Source organism: Eleutherodactylus coqui, chromosome 6 (assembly GCF_035609145.1).
Source record: "Eleutherodactylus coqui strain aEleCoq1 chromosome 6, aEleCoq1.hap1, whole genome shotgun sequence".
NCBI lineage: Eukaryota > Metazoa > Chordata > Amphibia > Anura > Eleutherodactylidae > Eleutherodactylus > Eleutherodactylus coqui.
Window position 1 is genome coordinate 50,000,830 of NC_089842.1, and position 20,884 is coordinate 50,021,713.

At 43.2% G+C, this 20,884-nt stretch overlaps 1 protein-coding gene across 2 annotated transcripts in view; it reads left to right on the forward strand.

Annotated features, from left to right (window-relative positions):
- LOC136632135 (Golgi integral membrane protein 4-like) overlaps positions 1 to 20,884 on the forward strand; it is a 163,871-nt gene that overhangs the window by 66,459 nt on the left and 76,528 nt on the right. For both annotated transcript variants that reach the window (XM_066606794.1, XM_066606793.1), the window contains exons 3-6: positions 2,238 to 2,287; positions 5,291 to 5,344; positions 17,685 to 17,835; positions 20,623 to 20,705. In XM_066606794.1, coding sequence (XP_066462891.1) covers positions 2,238 to 2,287; positions 5,291 to 5,344; positions 17,685 to 17,835; positions 20,623 to 20,705 — 338 coding nt within the window. The remainder of the gene's footprint in view (positions 1 to 2,237; positions 2,288 to 5,290; positions 5,345 to 17,684; positions 17,836 to 20,622; positions 20,706 to 20,884) is intronic.

Below are 20,884 nucleotides of genomic sequence, written 5' to 3' on the forward strand. Positions count from 1 at the left end.
GAATAATGTGCCTTAGCGAGTATACTCGCTCATCTCTAATCTGCATCCTGGTTGGGATAGGCGGGTTGTGTGTGTTGGTTATTTACAGGATTAGGTGCTCCCAGAATGCACCACAATGACATGAATACAAATCAGTAGTCCTGATTCTACACCTGTGCCCGAAAAAGTCAACTTTTTACGTTTTGATCGCTACTTTTCATATAGAATTCTAATCTACATAAAAAGGCGCCTCACTTGGTATACACCTCCCATAACTCCTCTTGTACTGACAATGAGTAGATCCATGAGCATTTACCTAACCAGTGGATTGGGAAAAAACTCGAAAAATATAAAGTAACCAGAATCTCTTTAAAGGAACGCCTCCATGAGCCATTTAAAGTAAGCCGGTTTTGGGACAGATTTCTGTCCTGGGACCGGAGAGTTTGGGAAGGGGGGGCGGTATATTACCTGCACTTGATCTTCTCCTCCGTCCCACCGTTGTGCTGGTTCTGGCCCCAGTTTTGGAGGGCCAAGTTGGCTGCCTCCATTTTCCAGCTAGATTGTCCGGGACTGGATTCCTCCGGTCCCAGGACAGGATTTTGTCCCAAATCTGCAGGTTTCCGTTAATGACTAACTAGATTTCATAAAAGTCTTCTGTAGTCATGCCCCTTCTGCATCTCTGCATGGTTGTAACTGTTATTAAAAAATAATCTGCACACGGCAGAGCCTGAATCTGACGCGGACAACAGCGGCGTCCGCATGTACCTGCTATTTCTGTTCTTCATCTGTACTGCGGATGAACCCGGGGGCTCGTCGGTGGACATGCGCAGTACACGTTTTTCTTTTTTGCAACCTTTTTTCTTTTTCCCGCACAATCGCTAGGCGATGGCGCGGAATCCACGATCTGTCCGCAATGTTAATTGCGGATGGGCCGTTGGTTAGGTGGCTTCCATTGACTTCAATGGAAGCCGCTCCATGCGGAATCCACACAAAAATGGAGTGTTCTGCGATTTTTACTCCGCTTGCGGGAACCACCGTTGGTTTCCGCAAGTGTGCCGGAAAAAGGGTTTTTCCATAGCATGCTATAGACTGTATTTGCTGCAGATCCGCAGTGTGGACGCCTGCCACGGATTTCGCAGCAAAAATCCGCCAGTGTGCAGGCGGCCTTACACTTGGTTATGTGATTTGATGGGCAGGTTTAGTCTCCCCTTTATGGGATTGTCTTAAAGGGATTGTGTGATATTGGAAAGAATGCTCCTCCCGAAACAGCGCCACACTCATCCATGCGCTGTGTCTGGTACTGCGGCTCAATCCCCTTTCAAAAGGAAGCAGTCATCAACTAAAAACCCCAATACTGTTATGGTGCTTATAGTTTAGGTGCATAGAGTCTGGAAAGCCTCTTTTAATGCTCGTCTTGCCCCATGCTCCCGCAATTGACTTGACTGGGTGATACTGGAGGGTCGGGTGAGTCTGAGCGACCGCTCCTTGGACTCCATGTTACCAAAACTACAAGTGCCATAACTTCATTTATGGTGTTGATATTTGCTGACCGGTCCCCTTTAAGTAAAGGTGCTTTTAGATGGATTGAAAAATGTTCAAATGAGCGAAAGTGAATGATAATCGTTCAGTCTAAACGCACGCAACGCCGAATGACAATCGAGCACTCATTTTATGCAGGCATAAATATTATCATTGGTCATTCACTTATTGTTAGGTTAGAATACCGATCGTTCATTCTAAATACCGATCGTTCATTCTAAATACCGATCGTTCAGTCCTTTTCATTCACATATACAGTGAATGTGAACAACTGAACCATTCTGGTTTGAACAAGGCAACAATGTATCTGCTGTATAAACAGGCTGAATGATTCGGCAGTGACTTCATTCGCTCGTTTGCTCATTCAAGCGATCAATGACTCCTCTAAAAGGACCCTAAACCAGAATAAGCCACAATACCCAACGGAGCCTGTGGCCAAGAGTGGCGCTGTTTCTGGGGGGAAACGCAAACGCTTTTCTCACACTCCTTTTAGTAATGTAGCAATTTAATATGTAAGAAAGTTACAGATGAAAATGGGTTAACTTTCCTTCTATTGTAAGACACTTGGAGCCGTTTCCTGCGTGTGAACCATCTCCGATCTTCGTCGCCCAGCGAGGAGGACAAGCCTCTTGTAGACTGTGTAGCACATGCTGTTATAGCTGGACTGTCGCGCTCCTTGAAGTTCCATTGACTGATCCCCTTGTGTTTCCTTTGTACAGATTATTTAGTCTATAAGTTGGAGGCTCAGGAGGCTCTGAACAAGGAGAAGGTAAGTAGTTCCCGGTGGTGGGTATGCCAGTATGTGTCTGGGTGTGGCGGATGTCACGCGTGTGTATGCAGGTGCAGGATGTGGTTGTGACATTGTAGGTCACACATCTGGAAGTGAATATAACGGAGGAATCACTCCAAGAACTTCATCAGGAAGTCGGGGAGACGTCGACCCCCGGAGACCTGTTTATTATAAATAGGAAATGTCTCCCTCCTACGTAAATGACCGGTTTTTGCGGAGAGTCCTGGGAACGCTCCCAGCATGCTCTACGTTACATGGATTCTCACTTGGTCAACTTCTCTTTCTGTGCGCGGTGAAGGCAATATTAAAGGAACCTACATGCAAAACTGTGGTGATGCCTTCTGCACAGCCTGTAGGGGGCGATGTGTGTCACAGGGATTCTTTTTGGTGTTCTTGGAATGAATCCCTACGTCTTAGTCCTCCCCCTTAGGACTCAATGGAAGCACAAATACACCGGGGCAGATTTATTAATATGGGCTAACATTTAAACAGCTTAGAACTAAACTACAGGTGCCTTTTAGACACGAGTGAAATTGAAGGAAAATCCACACTTTAAAACGCAATTACATATCTAAAAACTGCAGCAAAAACTTCAGCAAATTTCACACAGCTTGTTAACTGCTATCGGCAGAAATGCAACACATTCTGCAGCAGAATTTCCACAGCTCGGACGTGCCAAGTATTTTCTTCTTGGGGTATATTCACATGCTCCAGAAATGCTGCGGATGTTCTGCTGCAGAAAATCCAGATCCCTTTTACGCTACGCGCCATGATGGGACTTTAAGAAATTCCATCCACATGCTGCAGAAAAACTCTGCATTATTAAATGACCTGCGCTGCAGATTTCAAATCCAGAACATGTGAATTTCATTGCGGATTTGACCTTTTCTAAATCCACAGCAGAAACTGCATCAGTTGGTGGAGTTCTAACACCCTTAACGCCAGTTTCACACGAGCAACAAAATTGCACAATTTTCTCGCGATGTGACAGTGATACAAATCGCTTCAATGAGAAGCCCGTGCTTTCCAATGGGTTCCTTCACAATAGTGATGTTCTGTAGGCTGCTACATTGCGAGAAAAAAATTGCCGATTGCTAAATATTGCTGCGATTTGCGAGGTTTTGTAGCCCATGTTTCCCTATGGAGTCTTCTTTTCTGTTGCATCGTATCGCACAGAAACGTGGTTTTTCATGCGATGCAACTTTCACAGTCTGAAGTCCTACTGCAAAGTCCCTAAAATAAGCCCTAACTGCATTAAAAAAAAATATATACACACACACATCATCTAACAGCTGCTGTCCGCTTCGCTGCACTTTTTTCGCAGGTCCACGGCACTTGTTTAAAGTCTTCTGTCAGCGCATCCTGGATTGGAGGTTCAAAATTCCCATCTCCATGGAGTGCTGGCAGTGATTGGCTGAGCTGCGGTGCGCAAGAAACAATCATTGAGCGCTGGCTCTGATTGGCTGAGCCTTGGCGCTCAAGATCCAGTCAGAGGAGGACTTCTTGGAGGCGGGCTTTTTCATACCATTGACCAGGAAGCCTTGCCTGAATACCGGACAGCGGCTGTTAGGGGATGTATTTTTATTTTTTTTATGCAGCTAGGGCTTATATTTTAAAGCGTGACTGCGCTTCCTGTAATACTACAATTCCCCCTCCCCTGGCAAGATCAGCTGATTTCTGGAGGTGCCTATTAGCTGTTTGCCCTAGGCCCTGCATTTTTGGAGTGTTTACTCAAGTTGGCACAATCCTTTTTAAAGGGACTCTTTCACCAGATTTAGGCTAGGGCTATATGGCAACTTTGGTCACAACAGGGGTTGCTCTAACAAAGCTTGCCAAATCCCATGGCTACACCGCTGTCTCATAGTAGTCAATTTGGTTGCATTGCAACTTGCAGGTCACTGCTACTAGCGAGTCACAATTGGAGTAAAGTGGCTTCTATGAAATTGCCAGATCCTAGGGCTGCAGTCACTGTGTATGAGGGTAGCCTAAACTAGCAACAAAGACCCTGATTATAACCCAGGATCACTTTTTTTTTCTCCTAGTATTTTCCATAAAATCCCTGTTCCTGTGCTGCAGCATGAGCTCTGGCTGTAGTCATTGATAGTTGAGTTGTTAGCTGCCCTACCCCCTGTCACATACTATGCATAGGGAGAAGGCGGTCAATCCTTCATTTTAGCGTTCCTATCCTAGGATAAGGTCAGCAGGTTTGGCTGCATAGCTCCGCAGTTGTACCACCGGCGATTCCGATCTCCATTTTCCCATACTGTCCTCCATTCACCCAGATGAGCTTTTTTTCGAGTTTGACTCTTGGCACGGTCAGTGTATCAAGGAAGCAGTTCCTATCGCTCAATGTCAATGGGTGATATTGGACTGTCAATCAGACGTTGCCCATTGCGAGTGAGCGGTGGGAACTTTGCATGTGATACCTTGACCGTACCAGGTCCTGGACATGAGCAGTAAATGAAAGAGTCTGAAAAACGGTTGGGGGAGAAGGAGGTGGTGGGGCTATACCGCGTGCTCCGCTAACTTTATCCCATGACTAGTCCTCTGAAAACCGCCTGCTGCCAGAGTGGCTTTAGCTGAGATGGATGTGACTACTACTGTATTAGGGCTCACTCACATGGGTTTATTTCGCCCACAATAAGCGCTGTTAAATGCCCATTGATTTCTATTGGACCGCTCACACCTGCATTTTTCTTCATGTGCGTAAAAAAAAAAAAGGTAGCATGACCTATTTTGCTGCATATTATACACTAGTATATGCTATGGGGATATAACATACGCTGCAAATAAGCATGTACATGCCTATTTGTTGTGTACTGCGTAATTTATATGCATGAAATACACATGTGTAATACGCTGGACACATACGCCCGTGTGAGCGAGCCCTCGCGTGTAAGAGCTTCACCAACCGTATACAAGATATTTACTGGTGTGATTGAAATGTTACCCAATTGTAACCCTGTGTTCTGCCTCTTTCAGCAAGATTCTATGAATCGCTATGGGGCTCTTAGCTCACAGCACAAGATTCTCAAGGTAAGAACCACCAACTTCTGTCAAGTCCTTTCTCTAGTAAGTCAAAATGTCTGATTTGCCAGTCCTTTTTATGTCTTCAGGGCCAAGCAATTTTCATTGTTGTATTGCAAGGGCCGTAGCTTGCTAGCATAGCCGTACGTACAGTGAAGGAATTAAGTATTTGATCCCTTGCTGATTTTGTAAGTTTGCCCACTGTCAAAGACATGAACAGACTATAATTTTTAGGGTAGGTTAATTTTAACAGTGAGAGAATAGAGTATTTGCATTTTGCACAGAGAAATAAGTATTTGATCCCCTACCAACCATTAAGAGTTCCGGCTCCCCAAGACCAGTTAGACGCTCCTCAACTCGTTACCTGCATGAAAGACAGCTGACTTAAATGGACACCTGAATAAAAGACTCCTGCCCACAGACTACATTAATCAGTCAGACTCTAACCTCTAGAACATGGGCAAGACCAGAGAGCTGTCTAAGGATGTCAGGGACAAGATCATAGACCTGCACAAGGCTGGAATGGGCTACAAAACCATAAGTAAGACACTGGGTGAGAAGGAGACAACTGTTGGTGCAATAGGAAGAAAATGGAAGACCTACAAAACGACTGTCAATCGGCATCGATCTGGGGCTCCATGCAAAATCTCACCTCGTGGGGTATCCTTGATCATGAGGAAGGTGAGAGATCAGCCTAAAACTACACGTGGGGAACTTGTTAATGATCTCAAGGCAGCTGGGACCACAGTCACCAAGAAAACCATTGGTAACACATTACGCCGTAATGGATTAAAATCCTGCAGTGCCCGCAAGGTCCCCCTGCTTAAGAAGGCACATGTGCAGCCCGTCTGAAGGTTGGATGATTCTGAGAGTGATTGGGAGAAGGTGCTGTGGTCAGATGGGACAAAAATTGAGCCTTTTGGCATGAACTCAACTCACTGTGTTTGGAGGAAGAGAAATGCTGCCTATGACCCAAAGAATTCCGTCACATTATGTTTTGGGGGGGTTCTCTGCTAAGGGCACAGAACTACTTCACCGCATCAATGGGAGAATGGATGGAGCTATGTACCGTAAAATCCTGAGTGACAACCTCCTTCCCTCCACCAGGACATTAAAAATGGGTCGTAGCTGGGTCTTCCAGCACGGCAATGACCTGAAACATACAGCAAAGGCAACAAAGGAGTGGCTCAAAAAGAAGCACATTAAGTTCATGGAGTAGCCTAGCCAGTATCCAGACCTTCATCCCATAGAAAACCTATAGAGGGAGCTGAAGATCAGAGTTGCCAAGCGACAGCCTCGAAATCTTTATGATTTAGAGATGATCTGCAAAGAGGAGTGGACCAAAATTCCTTCTGACATGTGCGCAAACCTCATCATCAACTACAAAAGCCGTCTGACTGCTGTGCTTGGCAAGAAGGGTTTTGCCACCAAGTATTAAGTCCTGTTTGCCGGAGGGATCAAATACTTATTTCTCTGTGCAAAATGCAAATAAATATATATAATTTAGACAATGTGATTTTTTTTGGATATTCTATCTCTCACTGTTATAATTAACCTAGCCTAAAGATTATAGACTGTTCATGTCTTTGGCAGTGGGCAAACTTACAAAATCAGCATGGGATCAAATACTTATTTCCTTCATTATAAGAGGTCTTGTTTTTTGGGGACAAGTTATATTGGGGCTATGTGTAATCTGTTGTATAACTTTTATTACATTTTTTGGGGGTGCGACATGGAAAAAAAGTCTAGAAATCCCACCATTGTTTTGAGGTTTTGCCTTTCTGGCGTTCGCCATTCAGTAAGAATAAGATGATAACTTTCTTATTTGGATCAGCACAATTACTGCCATACCAAGTTCATGGAGATGTTTTTATTTTTTTTACTACTTTTGCACAATAAGAACACATTTTTAAAGTGTAGCCATTGAATCTGCATTACAGCATTCTAAGACCCATTGGATTTTTTTTTTTCTGGTTACTCTGAGGTGTTTCGTTGTATTTTTTTTTTTTTTTTGCAGGAAGACTTGTAGTTTTTATTGGTACCAGCTTAAGGTGTATGTGACTTTTGGATTGTCTTTTTATTACATGTTTTGCGAGGCAAACAAGAAAAATATGAAAATAAAATGTTAAAGTAATTCCAGAATTCCTAACGTTCACCATGTGAGATAATTAACAAAGTGTTTTCATTGTTTGAGTCTTTATGAATGCAATAATGCCTAATATGTGTTTTAAAAATTATTTGGGGGTGATTTTATCCATTTAAAATAGGCTTTTGTGAGGAAAAATTCTTATTTCTTTAGCTGGACTTTTTTTCTTTCAGGTAAACTGTATTGAACTTCTTTAGGCAAATTTTAGTCCCTGAAGATGTAATTGTTCGATTACTAGGATAGTAGACTGCATTACTTATGTAGTGCAGTCTACTAAACCTATAACAGCAGCCTATTAGGCTCTTCTGGCGTGAGGCCTAATAGGCTAAGTTACATGGCAAACATGGAGGCCTTTGTCAAGCTTTTGGCTGCTATGGGAACCCATTGGTACCTTGCAATCAAATTACGGGGTGCCAATGTAATGTACTTATATGCTGCAGGTGCTATTGATTGTGGCTTGTAAGGGGTTAAACTGCCAGGATCTGGGGTTTCTTCATTCCTGGCTGTTAGAACAGGAGCCTGGCTGTCAATAGGCAGTCAAGTCATTGCCTTAAAAAGATATATTTGCAGGTGTTAGGAACAGTAAGTGTGGACCCACTGTACCAACCAACACGTTTGACTTGGGCTAAACCTGAATGGACGTTATACTGCTGACTCTCCGGTCTTAACCCTTTAACCCCTGTACAGGGACTTAGCCTCCACTGCCAACAGCCAAGCAGGCCGCTTGAAGTAGTCCTTGTGTGGTTGGCAGCTGACTCTTGGGGTAACAAGCATCGGTGCAGGCACCGTGCAAATGGGCAGGATGTTCAGCCAGAAACCGGAGCAGAGACAGGACCAATAGAGTGCAAATGGGTAGGTAACAGAGCAGGGACAAGGACAAATAAGGCAGGGAATGGTGCAGACACATTAGCAAGACAGAGGACCTGTGCTGGCAGCAGGATCGAAACACACCAACACTCAGGCAAAGAGGGAAGGTTCCCAGCTCAGCTAAATAGGTAGGTAATTGCCCTTTAGCCTACAGCTAAGCTGAGAGAACTGTAGGAGGTAACCCCTGCAATACTGGCAAGTGTACAGCAGAAGCAGAACAACACCTGTGTCTGTCAGAAATGGCAGGAGGGAGGCTAGCATGAGTTGCTGGCCTAATAGCAGGTTTAAAGCCCATCAGTGTAGTCATTAAAAAGACATATTGCAGTCATGAAGGGTTTAAGACTCTTCCAATAATGCTCTAAATCCCTTGCATACCTACCATAGAGGCAGTCCACATCACTGCTATGGGACACATGGTAGCTGGGGCCCCAGTGCTCAACTGCTTTTCATAACCCACTCAGAGAGGCTCACATCATACATGGTTTTTATGTTTACAGCTCACATTGAATTCAGAGCTACCTGTATGCATCCATATAGAGTGAGCACCCCCTAGTGGTGGCAGCAGGCAGCCAGAATATACATCATTTAAATCCATAAATCTGTGTAGAAATTTGGAACTCTATGTGGAAGACCTTCAACTTCAATCGGGTCACCAAGACTGCCCCCTTACTATAATAATAACCTTAACTCTTTAAAGGGGTTGTCCCGCGCCAAAACTGTTTTTTTTTTTTCAAACCCCCCCCCCCCCCCCCGGTTCGGCGCGAGACAACCCCGATGCAGGGACCTAAAGAAAAATCCGCACAGCGCTTACCTGAATCCCCACGCTCCGGTGACTTCTTACTTACCGGCTGAAGATGGCCGCCGGCATCTTCTCCCTCCGTGGACCGCAGGGCTTCTGTGTGGTCCATTGCCGTTTCCAGCCTCCTGATTGGCTGGAATCGGCACGTGACAGGGCGGAGCTACACGGAGCCCCATTGAGAACAGAAGAAGACCCGGACTGCGCAAGCGCGGCTAATTTGGCCATTAGACGGCGAAAATTAGTCGGCTCCATGGGAACGAGGACGCCAGCAACGGAGCAGGTAAGTGAAAAACTTCTTATAACTTCTGTATGGCTCATAATTAATGCACAATGTACATTACAAAGTGCATTAATATGGCCATACAGAAGTGTATAGACCCACTTGCTGCCGCGGGACAACCCCTTTAAGAATTTAGTCTTTTTTATTCTAGATATTTTTTTTGGATTCACCTCCCCACTTTCAAAAAAAAAAATCCTAACTCATTTTTTTCATTGATGTAGTTGTATTAGGCCTTGTTTTTTTTTTTTTGTTTTTTTTTTTATACAAATGAGTTGTATTTTTCAGTGTCACTAATTACCATACGATGTACTGAAAAACTTTTTTTCAATTTCTAAGTGGCGTAAAATTAGAGAACAAAAACCTGTGTTTTTGCCATCTGTTGGCAGCATTGCTTTTAAGGCATTCTCACTGCAGCAAAACTAACGTTATTCTGTAGGTGAGTGCGAAAACGACAATACCAAATTTATTTAAAAATTTTTTTCTCCTTTACTACTTTAAAAAAAAAAAAAAATATCTTAAACAAAACTTTCTGTCGCCATCTTCTACAACCTTTTTTTTTTCCTTCCCCCGTTCCATCAGTGGGGTTGTGTGAGTGCTCGTGTTTTGTGGGATGACCTGTAGTTTCTATTTAGACCATTTTGGAGTGCATACGACTTTTTGATCGCTTCTTATTACTTTTTTTTTTTCCTTTTGAGGCAAGATGGCCAAAATAGAATTCTCACCTTTTTGTATTTTTTTTTTTTTTTTTCTGGCAAGATAAATAAGGCATTATTTTGATAGATCAGACTCTTTTGGACATTGTGATACCAAGTTGTACCTACTCATGTAAAGTGAAAGCAGCAATACCAGACACACCAATGGATGAGGGTGGCGCTACTTCTGGATCAATAAGCCAATCTTTTTTTTTGCCTTTAATCTCATTCAACCCCTTTGATTGGTCTACCAAGCACTGTACATTATTGGTCCAGTACAGCAATTTACTACAGGAGGGTTGGAAGCGGAAGATCAGGAAGGGCAGCAAAATGACCCCTACAACTGTCTATTGTAAACAAGCACAGCCATTGCTTGCTGTCATGTGTTTTTACACCAGCAGGACCTTAAAGGTTTGCGGAGAACGCTGCACCTCTCAGATCCTTCATCATTATGTAGCTTTTAATTAATTTTAAAGCTGCAACCATCCTTAATTGAAAATCCATAGACCGTGGATTCAGCCAGATCATATCTGTATATTGTACAGCATGAAAGTCACATTCCAGTTTCTTAAAGGGGAAACAAGTAAAATAGAGTTGCCCATTTGTAACTATTCATTAGTCCCTGCTGCATACTTTATAACAGTTCTGTTTTTTGTGGGACTGTCTTTTCAGCCGAATCTCTAAGTGGGTGGGGTTTATTCGTCATTTGCATTTGAAGGGGTACTTCTGGCAGATGTGGGGTTATCAGAGGAATAAAAGGTGAGTGGACATATTCCAAGTCCACAACTTTAAAAAGGATTTTTATTTAAGAGTAATTGCACTTTTTAAAAACTTTTGACAGGTCTTAGCGAGATGTCAAAGGTTTTGATCAGTGAGTGCCTGGGTGCTGAGACCCCTACTGATCGCTGATGTGAAGGGGCTGCAGCCCTCACCCACTCACTATGACCCTTTGTGTCTTAGTTGCCCGTCAGCTCCTCTCAGTAGCTGAAGATGGATGTACAGATGTCTGTAGGAGTGTATACATCTGTCCTCAGCGATCAAGAGAAACAGACAGGCAACCAAAACAGCCAAAGGGCACAGCAATTTGGAAAGGACTGCAACCCTTTCATGCATCCAGACCCCCACTGATCAAAAGTTTTGACATGTCAAAAGTTCTTAAAGTTCTTTAAATTTCCACTAGATGCTAAGATGCTGTTACTATCTGTGTAAAATCTATCTGGCGACAGATCCCAGTAGCACCTGAAGGATTCCTTTGACTACTAATGGGGTCTGTCAGGCTTCTGTCGTAGCTTCCATTGTCATAGGAGCAACAATAGGCTGCATGCAATGCTATTTTTGCTGACAAATGTGCTAGAACTGCCAACGAAGCTCAGAATGCAACCTCCCTCATATATGTGTGAGAAGAGCCTAACAGAGCTCAAAATGCATTTAGGTCACTCCTAGTAATGTGATCCAAGACCAGTCGGTGATGTGTCAGATCTGCATGCAGCGGTCTTGAATGTGTGCGTTACCAGCTGTTTTAAACACTCTAACTCTTCAAAGAAGAGGAGAAATAAGATGGGTAAGGCCTCCTGCACACTTCAGAGACGGATTCCGCAAGTGGAATCCGGCCCTGGGAGTAGAGCGTATGTGCGTACCTGGCTGCATTCAGTTTTCATCTGTACTGTAGATGGTCCGAACAGGGAGCCGTTAGACATGCGCAGTACAGATTTTTTTTTTTAAACTACTGCTTTTCCCGTGTCTTATCACTTAGCGATGATGCAGAATCCGTAAACTTTCCGCAATGTCATTGCAGAAGGTCTGTGGATGGCTTCCATTGACTTCATTGGAAGCCATCCACGTGGAATCCGTGGAAAAATGGAGCATGCTTCCTCAGATTTTTCGTTTGCTCGCGGAAACCGCAATTTGTTTCCTCAAGTGTGGAGGAAGAATCTTTTTTCCATAGCATGCTACAGGTGCTATTTGGTGCAGATCCACAGTGCGAATGCCCGCTGCGGATTATGCAGCAAATATCCGGCCATGGGCAGGAGCCCTTAGACTACACTAGCCTACCAAAAGTAATTGGACACCTAACCAAGAATCCAAAAGTAGTATTTATTTCTATATGTTAATACGTAGTGGGGATCCATTGGCCCTGTAATGATATCTGATACTCTCCATGGTATAGTTTTTACTAACAGCTGGTATTTTCCTCCATTCATCCTGCAAACATCTGACAAGTTCTCCCAAAAAAGACCGATGCTGTTCATACTTCCTAACCTGTTCCAGTTAGTCCTAAAGCTGTTCAGCAGTGTTTCTGAAACATCCTTCTCCTCAAAACAACGTAAAACAGCATTGGATTAGTGACGAGGCGCGTTGTCTTGTTGGACGTATTGCCACATTGTAAGCAGCATATTGTCTAGAATGTTGAGGTACATCTCCATGTTCATGGTTCTTGGCATTCCAACCAACGAACTGAGACCATGTCACGTAAGACATCACCAGACCATAACTGAACCTCCGCCATACGTAACTCTTGGCACAACACACTCAGACAAAAAGTGTTCCCCATCATCCTCCACACCCAGGTATGTCTATCTGATGTGGAGATCGAGCAGTGTGATAGATCACTCCATAGAACGTTCTTCCATTGTTCAATTGTATAGTGATGGAGCTCCTTGCACCACTATAGACGAGCCGATGCATTTCAATTCATGATGGGCGGTTTGTGTGCAGCGGCATAACCTGTGTTTCCAATAGCATTGCATTACTGATATATTTACTATGCATAGAAATTTGAGTATCTTGTGTATATCTTGATCAAGTTGTGAGAGCCCATCTTGCAGCAACAAGGCAACCTCTTTAGATGGGACCCTACAATAACAGATTAGCTTCTCTTTGGGCCTCGGGGCATGTAGGATCTAAGCTTCTAATTTACAATCCGCCTTGGTGATATGGGAAGGAGTGCACATCCAAAATGGAGCAAACACTCCTCCAAATGTACAGTGCAAAAAAACAAGCTTTATACAGCAGATGCAAAGTGAAATACATATAGAAGGTGCAAGTTACTGTGGCTGCAATGCAAATATTAACCCTACAAACGGGGTGTAACGGCACGCTCAAAATTCATATATTCAATATTGGTAGATTTCATGGCTCTCGTAGCGTGCAGTTACACCCTGCTTAAAAGTTTAACTCTTTGAATGTCAGTCGGGACAGGCTGAGAGTTCTTCTTTTGCAACTAGAGGGCCTAGGGTTGTAGACTACGGCTCTAGCAGAAGAGCAAATGGCAATTATGGACGTTGGACCAAAGAAAGGAAGATTATTTCAGTGCTACAGTTTTAGAGGTGTTGTAGATCATATTTGGGTTACAGGCTTTTTAAAAGGGGTTGTACCAGAATATCAAGTTATCCCCTATCCACAGGATAAGCGATAATGTGCTGACTGACAAGGGTCTCGGTGGTGAGATCCCCACCAATCTGGAGAACGGGACTCCCTAAATGGAGCGCTGACCGTACACGCACGGTCAACGCTTCATTCCTGTCAACGAGAGTGATGGAGATACCCGAGTGGGTTCCCCACTGGGGACTTGGCAGTCCCATTGAGAGTGAATAGAGCGCTGGTGTGCTTGCGTGACTAGCACTCCATTCAGACTCCTCCTCATTACAGCAGGAGGGGGTGCAGTAACCCTGCAGTGAGGAGGATGGGGGACACGGGAGGCTCGTTCTTGAGAACAGCAGGGGACTCGGCGGTGAGACCCCCACTGATCAGCAAGTTATCCCTTATCCTATGGATAAGCTATTCTGGTACAACCCCATTAATGCTGGTTTCAGATGAGTGTATTGTCACACGTCTGTACTATGGATCTGTAATATGGACCTATTTCAGATGACATTGCAACCTCATGCCATCAGTATTTCCCGTCATTGGTTTTACATACAGATCTGTATTTGCCCAATAGAATATGATACCAAAGAATGCAAAGATGGAGGTAAAATCAGACAAAAATAGGCAATTCTGCATTTTAAAAACGTGGCTGTGGAAAGATACATAGATTTACATTCGCTCCATATAGAAGTCCACAAAACACGAACCAAATACAGAGTTAAAATACGCTCCTCTAAAAACAGCCTAAGTTTGGGTTAATATCCAACTTTGTGTTTCTGGTTGTAGAGCAAAAATAGTGCGATGTCACGTTAGCCACATACACCTCAGTAATGTTTAACACTTCTCTATAAAGAAGACTCAGGCCGGCTGCACACGAATGGGTCGGATTTCGCATGCGGGACCCCGTAGCCTGTTCGGAAGAAAGCTCTTTCACTCCTCTCTGGCTTTTCTATCTATTTTCCTATTTAGTAGCGAGTGTTTTCACCGCTGATACGCAATGTTAATTGCATATGGACGACGGAACACTCGCATTCAATTACCTCAATGGAGGCCGTCCACGCGAGATCGGCGCTAAAATGTGTTTGGCATTTTCCCATAAGCAAAAATGACAAAATCTGCAAAGGAGATTCCAAATGTACATGTGAACCCAATTATGTTCTTGTAGCCTCTGACTGGCAGGCAGCGGTTACCTGGCTGTCAGCAGAGACCGGCTGAGCAGCGGGGCTGCAGTGCTGGATTGTTGGGACTGAGGACTGTTTGATTTGTTATTTTAGCGCTTCTGCACCTGACATAAAATTTTCAAAAAGTCCCCAGACATCCCCTTTAATGCGAGTCTTCAGCTTTTACCAACATTTCATGCTGCTTAAATTCTCAGTATATCTTCATAGCAGTCTCAGCCTCAAATCTCCTGCATGGATTTTTATTTTTTTTCCCCCAGAAACACACCACTCCTGTGAATGGCTCATGTGTAATATTACCCCTTAAACTCATTTAAGGGAACCTCTCACCAGGTTCTTGCTTCCTGAACCACAGGCAGCATAAACCCAGGACAGATATGCCCATTGCCTCCATGCATGTTCTATTCTGAATGCTGCAGTGTTTTAGAGGAACAAAAAAACAAAAAAACTTCAAAGTTTAACTCGAAAAGGAGCTTTGAGTCACGGAGGTGGCCACACCGACTCTCCCTGTCCAGTTCATGCAGAGTGACAGCTGTCTCCTATATATACATGGGGAAGGAGTTGTCGGGCTATCTGATGGGGCGAGGCCGCTGCGGCCGTCCCAGTGACTTTGAGGTTCATTCCAAGTCAGATTTCAAAGTATATTTGTTCTGGAACGCTGCGGACTGAAAAAACAGATTATCAGAATGAGATACAACTTGGATGGAACAGCACACAGATCTCCCATCCACGTTCTGTCCGATGTATGGGACCCTGCACATATATGTGCTATTTTCGTAGAAGAATTGGATAAAAATAGGACATGCTTTGATTTTTTTTTTTGTTTTTTCCTCAGAAAAAAGTGCGAAAAGCCTGTGAATGGGTGCTACCTCTGTCTGATGTTTGGTCTGAAAATCGGACAGAAATATAATCCATTTGCATGCACTCTTATATATGCATATATAGGGGCAATAGATGTCCGCTGTTTCCGAGTTCTGCCAGTTGGTGAGTGCGAATAACTTAACAGGATGCACACGTTTCAGGAGAGAGGTATGCTTGTCGTTTGGGCCCATCCTCTGTGTGTGAGGTATGTCTGTCTAGGAGTCCAGTTCGCAGTTTCCACGTTCTGGAGTTCTTGTGTGAACTGGATGGAACAGGCTTACACTTTTTAAAAAAAAATTCTAATCCCGTTCAGCTCGTTTTAAGCAATTCTGTTGACCGTATCCTGTCCCTTGCCAATAATGCATTTACCCCTAATCTTCTATCCCCCAGCCGACTTGTGGAACTAAATTTGAAGTAAAATGTTGCCGTCTTTCTAGTATCTATATAATTGCTGCATTTCTTTCCCTTTCATGCTTTTACTTGTTCCATTGTAGTATGTTAGAGATACAAAGTATCGGGCACAGCCGAGGCCTATAATAGACCATTGCTGAAGCATAAAGAGGGTTATTAAAAGCATTTTTCTGCCATGCCCGGCACATAATGATATATTTGTTGGGAAGCTTGTGATGTCTCTTTCCTATTGTGCTCCGTAATGCGCACATCTATGTTCAGCGCTCTTGTAAAGATTCATTTCCCGAACAATCTCTGCGTTTTGTGGGTTTGTGGAATGTGTTTTTTTTTTTCCTTTGGAGAGAATACTAAGCCTTTCAGTCTATTTTTTTTTTTCCATCTGCATGATCGCATGTTTTTTTTGCCTTCGGGAAAGATTGGGTGGTGGTTTGTGTGCGGTTAAAGTAGAATATCTTACATCCTCATCCTCTCAGTCATGGTGGGAGTCTTTTGTATAGTCCCAGCATCTGTTGGCACAGTTTCAGTAAATATTTATATTTTCCATGAAATAACAGTTTGGAGCTGCTTTTCTCTATGGCATGATGTTCCTCTGTTGCTCTTCCTGGAAATGAGTGAATAAACTGAAAACTGGTGTTACCATTCCCGTTTTTGGAAGGGAAGCCCATACAGTCTAACACAGTCAACACTAATTGGACTTTATCAGTAGGTTGGTGGCACGTCCCATTAACTAGGTAAATGGTAACACCCAGTTGACAATTTTATACATTTTTAGGCAGGATAGCACAGTAGAGAGTTGTAGGAAAAGAGGTTAGTCATGACAGGTCACTCGTTGTGACATATTTAATGAAGAACTCAAGATATGAAATTTCTACTATCTCTTCAGATCTGTATAGCTATAAAGATATTTAAGAGGACTGAAATAATGACTTGAAGCAGTTGTCACCGTGGTCAACTTTTACTACATGTGACCTGTGCGGTCACACTGGGTGCGGGTCACCAGCTTTGTAGGGGTGGGTGGGGGGGGGGGGGGTTACTGGGTGGATGTAGGCTGAGGATGGTCACCCCTTTTGAGTTTGCCCTAACAGATTGTTTGTTTGTTTTTCTCCGTGCAGCAGCATCTTGTGGAGTTATAAGAGTCCTCCTCCTCTCTGATGTTCCAAGGCACCACTGTCAGCCCAACGGCACCCCTACAACACAAATGTTTTAGTTCCGCAACTGTGTTTAGGCTATGAGCTTGGTTCTGGGGCTGCATTTTTTTTATGAGCTTGGTTCTGGTATTGTATTTGTGTATTGTGGTTTGTTCATGCTAGATTTGTTTTGAGTTCAGTTCTGGTGCTGTATTTGTTATGAGCTTGGTTCTGATACAGTATTTATTCACTGACCTATTCTGGTGCTGTATTTGTATGAGCTTGGTTCTGGTATAGTATTTATTGGCCTGTTCTGGTGTAAGCATACAGCTGTCTTGCTTCTTCCTGCATGAGCAAAATACAGGCAGACTGCCTATCAGTGCTATAATATAAATTTTGCGTGTGTGTGTAATAAATAAATATATGATATAGTTTTTTTTTCTTATGGGGGTGCACCGAAAAACAAGTCTACACAGGATGTCATTTAACCTAAGGCCGGCACTGGTTGTCACTGCCCGTCCTCCACCTCTCTTGGTAGCTCTTATAACTGTGTTGGGGCGACCTTGAACAAGCAGCTTTCTTTGTGCTCAAGTTCATTCTATTTTTTTGTTTTTCGGTTTAGAATCAGAATGAAGAAATGAAGAAGCAGCTGTCGGACTTACAAGTGGAGCACAGCAATTTAAAACTAGAACATCGCAAAACCGTAGAGCTGCACAATCAACAACTGAGCCAACTTCAGAGGGACAAAGAGAATGAGATTGCTGGCCTTCAAGGTGAGAGCAATAGTCAGACTATCAGGAATCTATCTGATCTCTACACACAATGATGCAGGTTATTGTCAAAATATTTCCAAAGCTTTCTAGATTATGAATTAGGCTCTTCACATCTGCGTCAGAAGCTCCATTCAAAGCCTCCGGCGCAGATCCGGCATCAAATGCTGAATGAAAAAGTTGTGCCTGCAGGACTTTTTTCGACCTCTAAAAATGCAGGACAGGGGCAGGAACCGAACGCCCCACACCCCCCCCTATAGTCAATGGCTTCCGTTTGGCACAGTTTGGTTCCATAATGGAACAGATCTGATCAACCAGGGAATTCCGAATTGAGTTTTAAAGACTCTCAAATAAGATCCCTGATAACTCATGAAAGTGTTCCTTTAAATTTTGGGCACTCAATCTCAAAAAAACTTGAAATTTCTATTATTTATATTTATTAAATCCTCTTTCAGAAATTACAGATGTAGCAAAGTGTAACTTTATAAAAATAACCTAATATGCCACTGTTTTATTTGCTCTTTTTTGATTACTATTATCATAATACAACAAAACCAACTGAAAAGTAGTTTTTCAACAGCTTAAAGGCGTATTTCAATACTTTTTTGACCGATGTCCTGCCTTTTGACATATTGCAGCACCCTTCCTGTCCCGTCAATGTCCGTTTAGAATATGGAGTGGTGCAAATTCTTGTTATGGCTACTTATGTTTTAGATAACTCTATAGGCAATTGCTTGACTGGCAACCGCTAGACTTTTTGGAAAAAATGCACATTCATGGTAAAAGTAGCTGTAACACAACTTTTCGTATTTCCAAAACCTTGAGCGTTTGCCAGTCGAGTAATTAGTACCATTATTTGAAATCTAAGTAGCCGTAACACGAAATTCAAATTCTAAAACTTTGAGTGGTTGACAGTCAGACAGCTGCATACGGCAGTATCTAAAATAAAAGTTGCCGTAACAGAAATTCACATTTCCAAAACGGTTAATGCCTATATAGCATTATCTAAAATGTAAGTCGCTGTACTTCACACACTGCTATATGCAATTGCTCAACTGGCAACCGTTCAACTGTTTTGGAAATACAAATTCATATTCGGACTACTTTTACTTCAGATGATGCTATTCTAGACCAAGTGTGTTACAATCATTTTCACCAAGGGCCACATCAGCATGATGGCTGCCTTCAAATGGCCAGTTATAAGGGCTGATTCAAACAGCGGTTTTGCACATTTATACGGGCAGGTTACACACCATTGAGTTGCATTAGAGTATTCAGATATGTGTTTTTCAACCCTGCATTTATTTATTTATTTTTTTACAATAAATTTTTATTGATTTTTTTTTTTTTAAGTTTAACAAAGAAAAAAAAAAAAACTAAATGAATGACATTCGTTACGTTGAAGAGCTCGTTCAGCATGGAACTCTATACAGTCTTTTATGCATGTGACAGAAATTTCAGCATGTCCTATTTTTGGTTTCTATTAAGGCCCGAAATTGCCTATTAAAGCCAATGGGATTGCGTAAATACACACCATACGTGCGGATTCATTATGTTTTGGCACATGAAGGCAGGAGAAATCTATGGGATCTTCTTGCGGTTATTTGCGCATGTGAAAATCACAGTGAATACACGCACACAAAAAAACCAAAACCATGAAGGCTCAAAAAAACGGTGAATAGTCACAGTTTTGGTCTGTAAAAGCGTGCGTACTCCACAAACAGAAACTGCATCCACCCGAGTTAATGAGTAACTACTCCATAACATGGCTATGGAGCTCTTGGCACTATGCTGGGGTTTCTCCCCTTCTACCTCTTTAGCATAGAGCTTCCTTCCTTGGAGGGTGACTAGGGTGTCTGGTATGGCTGTCAGAGCTGTGCCACCACTGGGAGTTACTGAGCAGAGTGGTGTGGAGGTTCGGAGAATCCAAGATGGCAACTGCCCCCTTTGCCAGTGCTGTCCCCTCTGCCAAGAGCTGGCTGTGTCCTCCCAAGAAAGTGGAGAGCCCTTCCTTATGCGTCCGGACTTTGTGGGCTACATAAAATGATGTGGCGGGCCAGATTCGACCCGTGACTCTTGAATTTGCCATGTGCTATAGCCAATTTTCTGCATCAGGGATGGAGATCTACCACAGGACAGATTTTTATCTCTTTCCAGGGGAACGTCTCATTTTCATAGTCATGACATCAGGACCAGATGGAAGAGATTTAGGCACATATATATCAGTGGAACCCCTGCTCAGACTTCTGTGGGATATCGAGGTAGCACATGGTGGACATGGGGAGGGAGCACCATGTATGGCTTATGACTGCTGGCTCAGAACACCCCAGGCGGTTGCTTCTGATTGCAGTTTATCAGCTCAGTATAGAGCAGTATTACTAACAGGACCATAGCTGTCAGTTGAGGGAGGAGATTACTACAGTATCTGAGATGCAGCCAAGGGGATTATGGGAAATGTAGTAGAAGCAGCAGACAGGAAGTCTGTGAATAGAATGTAGATGGTGCCTAGTGGATTCCTCAGAATGAAAAGCAGAAAATTGGGAAGAAAGGCGATGGATGAATATACTATAGTATTCTGTGAGGAGTTTGAAATTTGACTTTGGTCTTGGACAACCCCTTTAAGTTGAGATAATGTTGCAGAAAGTTATCACTGTCAAGTTGAACTCCCGGGGGTGTATAAAAGCACAAGTTCTAGATCTGGTAGCTGTGATGACCTCTAGTCAGATTGATAATTTTGCACTGTGTTTTTATTTCTCATTGTGTTTTAATGTATTTTTATTTTTTTTGCAGACAGCATATTAAAACTGCGTGAGGAGAGCAAGTTACTCAGAAGGGCCCATTTAGATGTCCACACGCAGCTCCTCGGTGCACAGGTAACCCCACCCACGAAGAGCAGAAGCATTGCTTGTAGAAGATTAGCTCTGTAATATGTTGCTATATGGAGGCACACAGGTTGCCTACAGCACGTTAGACTGTGGGACAGTATGGCGGCACAATTAGTCCCTATTGCTTCATACTAAGGGTCACTTCAAAGATTGCAAATTCTTACTTC